At 42.0% G+C, this 9,348-nt stretch overlaps 1 protein-coding gene across 3 annotated transcripts in view; it reads left to right on the plus strand.

Annotated features, from left to right (window-relative positions):
• The first annotated feature begins 2,357 nt into the window (after nt 1–2,357).
• Nucleotides 2,358–9,348, plus strand: part of hdac9b (histone deacetylase 9b) — a 37,194-nt gene continuing 30,203 nt past the window's right edge. Inside the window, exons 1-3 of one of the 3 annotated variants that reach the window (XM_076970747.1) lie at nt 2,358–2,459; nt 4,484–4,741; nt 4,975–5,106. In XM_076970747.1, coding sequence (XP_076826862.1) covers nt 4,726–4,741; nt 4,975–5,106 — 148 coding nt within the window. In that variant the 5' untranslated portion in view covers nt 2,358–2,459; nt 4,484–4,725. Of the gene's footprint in view, nt 2,460–4,468; nt 4,742–4,974; nt 5,107–9,348 lie in introns of those variants that run through there. The other 2 variants (XM_076970745.1, XM_076970746.1) reach the window with 2 other exon arrangements.

Raw genomic sequence — 9,348 nt, forward strand, 5'->3', positions numbered from 1 at the left:
TTGTGCAGTGAACCTGTGAATAGGTTGTCTATTAAATATTGACTTATGCAGGAGTGGATGACAGATGGAAAGTGAATCAGTATGTTTTTACTACTGTATGTTTTATTCATAACTTGGGTGCTCAAAACCTCAGCATAGCAAACCTCTCTGTCCTCATTTCCAAAGCTTTCTCCCTTACTCTGCTGCCTGTCAGCAAGTCTTAAAGTTCCCAAACACTGACCAGAGAACAGTCAGCTCTGTCTCCATCCTGCCCTGCCTCTGGTTTAGCGTTTGTGTTGTGTGGCTGCAGTGAGATGTTTGGCCTGGGTCAGAGAGCTTTCTCCAGACACAACACGGAGCCAGAACAAACATTACTGATGCATTCCCACACCTGCAAGCCAAAGCGACCTCCCTCCCGCCGCCCTACGTGTCCCCACCACAATAAATCACGCCACTCATTACGCCACTCACCCTAACACGTCCCCCCTTTTTTAAACGGTGAGACGAAAGTCACGCGTAACCGAAGACGGAGTGGAACGCGCTCGCGCTTTCCGTCCGACCCACCGAAATGTGGTAGTGAGCGCGCGAGCGAACGCAAGTTTTGGCACGTAGTGAAAAGAATAACAGGAACGAGAGGTGTTCCGTGAGAGGAACCGGCGTAGCGATGACACGGACATGAACAATGGTATCCGTCTGACATACCCTCACCCCCATATGTACATACTTAGTAACTAACTTACTGACATTACTGGTGGCATGGTCCTCACTATCATGACTGAAGTCATCTAGTGCTGAGAAAATGTGGAAATGTACCCCTATGCACTCCTACTGTCTACTTGGAACCTCTTTTGAGGGGCCTTGCCGCTTCATAGGGCGCAAAAAGAGCATAGAACTAGTCTGTATGTCTAGCCTAGCACTGACTAGTAACGTCACAGGCTAGGGGGAGATGTTTACTCAAGACCGAGAAGGTGTTGGTCTGTTATCACTCACAATACATTCAGAAACTATTCTACATTTGTGCACATGCCTATGTAACTCCACCATTGTATTTATAGTTTATTTATAGTATACAACTTAAATTAAAGCTTGATAAGCACATGCGTACAAAACTTTGTGATGCAAAATCAAGTGAAATCAAGAAGAAAATTACATTATAATGACAAAGATATTGGATCCAAAGTCTTAAAACAAACAGCAAATGGTTTCGTTTGTGTTTCATTATTGATTGGCTAGAAAGCTGACAGAATTAATGGAACGTACTCTGCTACCAGTAAGTCTGCAAACAAGTTCAATTTGTCATTTGAGAACTCTGATGTGCATGGGGTGATCAACGCATTGATGGTGGTAAAGAGGAAGTTACACTTGCATGTCAACAAGGCTTGAAAAATAATACTCATAATTTAACAATTTCACATGATTTTAATAAAAGTCACAGTAGAAAGTGAAAGTTTGGTGTGGATCCAGTGTGTTTTACTCTGCAATTTTTTATTTCTTTTTTTATTGTTTAGGTGATTGAGTTTCTCTATGGGACTTTAAAATGTCTAGACACAAATGTATTTTTTTGTTGGGAAACAGTATTAATCCCATCATTAAGTCTGACTGTAAATGTTCTAGAGTCTCACAGGGAGATGGGGATGTAAAGAGATCCGAGTTGCCCCTGAATCATTATTAAAGGAGCACTGTTCCTCGCTCGGGTTGCAGATGAGCAAAGACACTCCAAAAAGACAAAGTGCTACTTGTAAATCTAAAATATTCAACAAGCAACATCTAAAATATCACACCTTGATATCTTAGCCATGTGATATTTTTAGATCTAAAGTATGGCCGTGTTTATATGTAGAGCCTGCAAATTGCAAGACAAAATGAGCATGGTCAAATGAAAATCATTAGTAATAGTATGGCTTATTGGCTTTTTGGAGTGAATATTAAATTGTTCACTGATTAATAAATAGTCAGTCATGAAGAGTCATGAGGAGTACTCCATAAAAACAACACAAATAAATATTGTTGTCAAATGTGCAGCGATCCAGACTGGCCACACCATCACACTTCTTATTAATTTCATCTCAGTAATTAATTATTCATTCTTGGAACACAGGAGGAGCTGAAAGTATTAAAGCGGTTACACTTCTACATTCCTAATGATTTCGTTTGGTCTTGGGGGAACTGGCCAACGATCTGTTTATTGTTGTTGGGCCATGTTCTCTGGGGGCGTAATGGTGCAATGTGTGTGGTTAGCACTTTAGTGGGTACCTCTATAATTAGAGCAGTTGTGAGCATTGTCGTTGGGTGAGGCCACGCGTCAACGTTCAGAGTTTGGGGAGGCAGCTCAGCCTGGTGAGCTGATACGGTGGGCTGAGAAGAAAGAAACGCGACTCCAAACTCTCAGGGTCATGTTCTCAGGCTCAACACCTTGTTGAAGAGGAAGGGGTGCAGTTGTCCACGCTGCATCTGGGGGGCAGAAGGCCTTGGGTCCAAATGTAAGTGACCACACTAAATGAAGAGCTAGGCAAAAATAGTAAACATGGCTAAGATATATGCCAAAGGTATGGACAAATTCATGAAAATATAAGCACACATGCTGTCATGAATTTAATTAACATAACTTATTATGATAAAAGAATACCATGTTCACTAAAAACTTAATGCTACACAAATACTAAAAACGAATGTATTCTCAAAAAGTGCATTTTGGCAAAAAAACATACACCAATATAAGTTTATGAAATGGGTATATAATTATATTGGCATTGGATAACATTTTTGACTTGGAATATAAAAAAAAAAGAGTATTATTAGAAAAATTAGTATGTCAATGTTCAAAATTAAATATCGTTTTTTGTACACATTCCCATGTTTTGTGAATACTCTATTATGGGCATATGGCTATCTAGGACTTTCAATGTATTAGTTGTGTTAACACTTAGCACTGCATTGCTCCCTAAGTTAAAAAGTTATTTTCAAGAAAAGATAACAAGCTACGGTATTTTCCATGTAGTTAATGTCTTTACATTAAATCAGCACAAAGGGTTGACAGTAACAGGTTTGATGGTAACAGGTTTGACAGTAACAGGTTTGAAGGAAACAGGAATGATGGTAACAGGTTTGAAGGTAACAGGATTGATGGTAACGGGATTGAAGGTAACAGCTTGATCGTAACAGGTTTGACAGTGACAGGGTTGAAGGTAACAGCTTGTTGGTAACATGGTTTACAGTGACAAGGTTGACAGTAACAGGTTGGAAAGTAACGGGATGGATGGTAACTCACTAGGTGAAATACATGGAGAGGCAATTTGTGTAATCATAAAAGTTTAAGTTTATTTATGCATACTTGGAGTTTCACAGTTTTCCAGTTTTAATTCATTAGCATTGTTAGCATTGTTTCTTCATAATGAAAGGAGGTCACTGCCTAAAAGACATGTGACTCAGGACAAGAGATTACTATTTCTGGGACGTTCTGCTAATGAAAACACCACTGACAAGAATTCAAGGACAGATTTACGATGCCATTTTTTGCATTTCTGAGCATTTCTGCTCTGTTGGACTGGTCTGACTATCTAAGGGAAAGTCTGTGTGAACATGATTGGCGTTGTTCTCTGGGTGAGAAGGAGGGGCTTATTTGCACCCCTGTATCGATCTGTCCATTGCTAGCCGATGTTAGATCGCTTGTAGAGAATGTTTGTGCTGTCCAGAGACCGTATCTCTGGTGCTGTCCAATCACGCTCAGCGGTCCTGTGACGCTGTGTGAGCAGAAGCTCAAAAAGAGGCAGTGGCTGGTTTCATGTTTCTGAGGAAGTCCACGTTAGCTTTTCCCCTCCCAGCCTGTAGCTTAGCTTGGTAGCTTGTTGTCAGATTTCAGTTGCTGACAACTAAACTGCAGCTAGCCAGTCTATATAAGTTATAATAAGCTATGACCAAAATCAAAACAATAGTGAATGACATTTATAGTGTGTATAATACATTTTTAGAAATTGAACCAACCCATAATTCTTAAACCAGGGTGGGCTGGAGTCAGATATGGTGCAGTGCAAAACATACTTAATAAAAACATTTTTAGTTACAAAATGAAAAAGGTTTAAGTATTAGTGTGAAAGGTGTTGACTCTATGAAAAGTAGCAGTTTAAACCTTGTAGCCTTAGACCAGTAGTGGTTTCGATTTTTGTAGGCATGTGATTCATAGCTATGTGACAAAGAATTTCTTCTTTAAAAGCATTTAAATATTATATGCAATTACTAAATGCTAATAGTTTGACTAAATACTAAATATGATATACAATTACTAATAATGTTTTAAAATCCTCTGAAGAGGGACTTTCTGAATTTAAACTCTTTAGTTCTCTGAAGAGTTTAAATAAAGTGGGATAAGAAGCTTCTCGTTGGTATAACCATTAACACATGAATTTCCTGACATTAGCATGCGAGGGTATGAAACTGGGAGTTGCTGTGTGAGTAGTGAGTGAGAGGCAGAAAGTGACTCAGACTCCATATGGCTGCTGTGTTACAGATCACACAACCCACAGAGAAAAAGGGAATCAAAAGCTTTGACACGCAGAAACACTTCAGTCCCAAATACACACATCAGACCTTCACTTCCTTCAGTTTTGTTACTGGAATCCACTGTGAGTTGTGCTTAAGTCATGATAAGTATTTGTGGTTTGAAAGCATGACCTTTGAGTCGATACTACTGCATTGAAAAGTACGCCGTGTCACTGGAAACAGTCTGAGTGAGTGAAGTGAAGTGCTATCATGAAGAACAAGGAGGGTAAGTCTCTATATTTGATATTTGATATATATATTTGTTTATTATAATGTGTGACTTAGAAATGTGATCTTGTCACAATATTGTTTAATGATTAGAACTGTGCCATGCACAACGAAGATAAAAAATGACTCTAAACGACTATCAAGTTGTCAACTTCCATATAACTTCACACGGAAAGTACAGACAGTTTTCTTTTCCACTGCTGACTTGATCCTCCTTATGTCCTACTACAGGTAAGAGAGCAGAAAATGTCAGAAACCACAGAGCCCTGGAAAGGTCATATTCCTACGGGCCTGTGTTCTGGGGGCGAGAAAGATTTCACCTGCCAGTTTTATGTGGAGCAGGAGAAACACTGATGAGCCACGGTAAGACTCTTCATGTTACACTCAAAAATATTACTTATCAACTGTTCAAAGGCAGCATAAATGAATCATAAATGGGAAGACGTTTCAGAGTGCTTAGATTACAGTTTTAACTAATTAATAATTTAATTAATAACCTGTGTTGAAAAATACACAATGAATGTAAACGTAGTTACTCTGAGACCATCAAGTAAACTAACAAAATAAATCATGTTTGACTGATATGTAATTTTTGGGTTAAAGAAATATTCCAGCTCTAAACCTCAAAAACATGTTTTATTTAGCGTTCAGTGAGCAGACAGGATAAAACACACACTTCTTTCTAGACTTCTACAGGGACTAATATCAGGGCACTGTTTTTGCATTGTCTGTAACTTTAAAATCAAGAGATTGACAAAAACTCATTTAATGCATGAGTATTCCTTTAAATGTGCGGCTAGGTGCAGAGTATGGCGATGCTTTGGGTGGTTTACTTATGCAAGCAAACCTTTATCTTTATATTTTATTTAGTTCCATAAAGCTCTTTTTTATGTCTTACACAAGCATGACACTGGCGTGTCTCTATGGTTAAGTAATACAACCTCAGAATGCTGCTTTTGTTGATGGGAAATGTGGACAGGGAAGTGTGATGACCTAAAAGAGGAAATGCTGAAATTTTTGAGCAGCCTCTCCCAAATGATATTTTTATGAGCTGGCCTTTGAAAGCTTCCTGTTTTCTACTTTTAAGAGTGCTTTTGTAATGCTGTGTCTAAAATGTGCGCTGGTTTCTTTCAATGAGAGAGAGAGAGTGAGAGAGTGAGGGAGAGAGAGAGGAGGGAGAGAGACAGAGAGCCACAGACAGAGGGATGTAATGAAAAACTGTTGCTAAAATGCAAATGAGAGACTGCGTAGTCTATTATGTTCAGGAATGTTATGTATTTCATAATTACTGAGTACTTGTTCCTCTTTTGTTGGATTTCAATACATTGCTTAATTTAAGAAGAAGAATAACAGTATAATCAAAATCTCCCTGAAATTCTGAACTAGTGTAAATTTCACAATTCCTAGTCTAATTCAAGCCTCTGAGCAATTTCACAGACAAGCAAAAGACATTTGAAATATTAAAAATTAAAAAAACGAGGATAACAGATTAGTAAGGGAAGACAGTCACTATTTATGCCAGAACAAGAAATATATTTTCATATAATCTCTGCAGAACTCGTGACCCTGGGGTCTAAAATTAGCTTAAAGCCGTTTGGAGATCAGTGGATGAGAGAAGAGACAGGAGGAGAGAGTGCTATTGTGCTCCTTATTAAGTGCCATGTTAGATGTGACGCACAAGTGTTTGTCTCTAAGCAACCGCCTCAGACGCTTTAAAACTGCTTGAGTTTCCCCAGCAGTGTGTACATACAGCGTCCAGCCCCAGCAGTGTGTACATACAGCGTCCAGCCCCAGCAGTGTGTACATACAGCGTCCAGCCCCAGTCCCCCGGGAACAAGGACACTGGCAAACAAAAACCCACAACACCGCGGCACTGATAGTGGGCGAAGCGTTCAGATAGACATGGCTGCTTCTCTTCCTATTGATCTTTGCTCCCACTGGGAGGAAGAACATATCCAACATACGCTGTCGAATACAATATTGTCATCTATTGTTTTCAGGCACTGACATGAGTCCGTGTCCCTTGCTGGCGAGAGGTGTGTTGGAGAAAGCAGTTTTTGAATGTACTGTATGCAGTGAAGGTGATGCTCATATATTTTAAGGGAGCATTAGTCAGAGGGTGTGGAAAAAACAATGTTGCTTTGTGAGTGTGATTAGAGCCAATCCTGACCTGTGACTCAAGAGCTATTACGCCTGCACAAGAACAGATTTTATTTAAAGGTAAAAGAGCAGTATGAACCATACCGTTTCTGCTTTTAACCACCTAATGCCCCAAACCTGTCAGAATCCAGAACACATTTTGTATAGTAAGAATGCAAAAATATTGGCTTGCTTCTAATCATGCAGTGTTTGTTGCGCTGTCATGACGTTTCTACGTGACTGCTAGATGAATTGAAAATAACCAAACCAACTATGGACTTTGCCCCCTTACAGCCCTGTTTGCCCCGAGGTCACCCATCAATGGTCAAGGGTCAAGGGTGAACAGGGCGTGTGGCTGTAAGCCTCATTCACTGGACTCTCTGTCTGTGCTGTCATTCCTCAGGAGGTAGAGCTATTAAGTCTTTGATGGTAGAAACAGACACACAAGGTGTGATACTGCTTATGCGCCATCATCCACAGTGCCAAGGTCACCGCGCCGTCTGATTGGACGGCCCTTTGTTCTGGCCTTTCATCTACGGGGCACCTGTCCTGCTCTTCCTCTGAGCTGTCCCAGTGAGTTATTGGGGGGCACGGGACAGAGAGGCATGAAATGGGCAGAACAAACAGGCGGAGGGGTGGGGGGGGGGGGGGGGGGGGGGGGGGGGGCGCGTGGGTCTCCACATGAGCTCCCACATGAGCCCCCACAGGCCCATAGCCTGCCACACGATTCCCTGAGCAATGCATCTAAACCTTATTAGTGTTCCTAATTTAACAGTCTACACCATATCAACCGAGAACAAGGGCTCCATAAATTTACAAAGTAGCTTCCAAGCATTATACATGGCATCACTATTGTAATTGTAATTAGATGTAGGCCATCTGAAGCCGTTTTACAGGTGGAAACACTTCACGGCTCTTCAGATTCCTGTCATGCAGGTGCACATCTCCTGCTAAGGGATTACAGTCAGCGTGCACATTTGATGGTGGACGCTAAGCCACCTAGCACACTTCTCTCGCTCTCTCACATGACGTCCGCAGTATGATTACAGGCCTGATAAAGAGCGGCTTGCCACGGCCGGCTCCCTCTCTCTCTCCCTCTGATCACCGAGGGCTATTTACATCCCTGCCCCAGCACCGCGGCCTCGGCCACAGACGCTTTTAGCACACGCTGTGGTGTTTGAGAGCATGATGCTGTTTACTGGGAAACGCGGGGAGAGTCCGAGGCAGTGTTGTGTTCGCCCCGGTCGACGTCCTGTTGTTTGGAGACGGAGAGGAGTTGATGTTGTGGGGTGAGAGACGTTAGTGTAGATATACTGAAAAGGTTTAGGGGTCCAGGATGAAAGATGAAGATTTTGGGGAAATTCTGAGAGAGCTCACAAACACAGCATGGTTTGTGTGTGCATGTGTGTGTGTGTGTGTGTGTGTGTGAGAGAGAGAGAGAGTCCATATTTGTGTGTACAGAGTGCCATTTGAGAACTGGGAAAACTAACAATACACCATGGAGTTGCAAAGCCAGTTTACATTTGACCAGAACTCTTTCTCCCTCCCTTTCTCTGTCTGTCTCTCTCTGTCTGTCTCTCTCTCTGTCTCTCTCTCTCTCTCTCTTCTTAATGCGAACTCAATTCTAGCTTGATTTATCACATCGTATAAGAAGGAGGCATCACACACAGCTCTTTTTAATGTTGTTTTAAACACTCGAAGTGTATGAAGAGGCTGAAATTCCCAGGCTCTTGTCACAGGCTGAAGAATGTCACCTCACCATAACACCCCCCCCCCCCCCCCCCCCCCATCTTCATAACAGATCTGCTGTCCTGTGAACAAGCCTCTTCTCCAGACTTGTTAGCTGTTAGCGTGCTAGCGGTCGTCTGCTGTTGCCGGCTGTTTGCCGTGGCTGGCCAAATGGCACACAAAGATGCATGAGCTGTGCGCTGGGGACGTGAGGCACGACGCCATTTGGGTTGGGGGCACATCAAAGTACGGGGTGTTTTCTCCTGCCCAGTGGTCTGACCTCTGACCCGTGGCCAGTTGGGGCCTGCTGCAGCAGTGAGAGCCGGTGGGCAGACCCGCGAGGAAGGTGGGAGTAAACGTGTCCGGGAGGGTTTTCCCTGTGAGCCGATGTAAGAAACTGGAACTGAAATAAAATCATATACATGTGTGTGTGTGTGTGTGTGTATGTGTGTGTGTGTGTGTATGTATGTGTGTGTGTGTGTGTGTGTGTGTGTGTGTGTGTGTGTGTGTGTGTGTGTGTGTGTGTGTGTGTGTGTGTGTGTGTGTGTATGTATGTGTGTATGTGTGTGTGTTCATTTGCCCTTTGTTTGTTAGGGACCCTGCCACAGATGTGCTGGTGATGAGGGTTAAGATCAGGATAGTGAGCTCTGAGGACATAGTTTGAAATTCCTGGATTTTATTCTGAGAACACATTTATCTTAGCCAAGCAAATAGTAAAGCAAGACTCATTTTCCTTAG

Source organism: Brachyhypopomus gauderio, chromosome 13, assembly GCF_052324685.1.
Source record: "Brachyhypopomus gauderio isolate BG-103 chromosome 13, BGAUD_0.2, whole genome shotgun sequence".
NCBI lineage: Eukaryota > Metazoa > Chordata > Actinopteri > Gymnotiformes > Hypopomidae > Brachyhypopomus > Brachyhypopomus gauderio.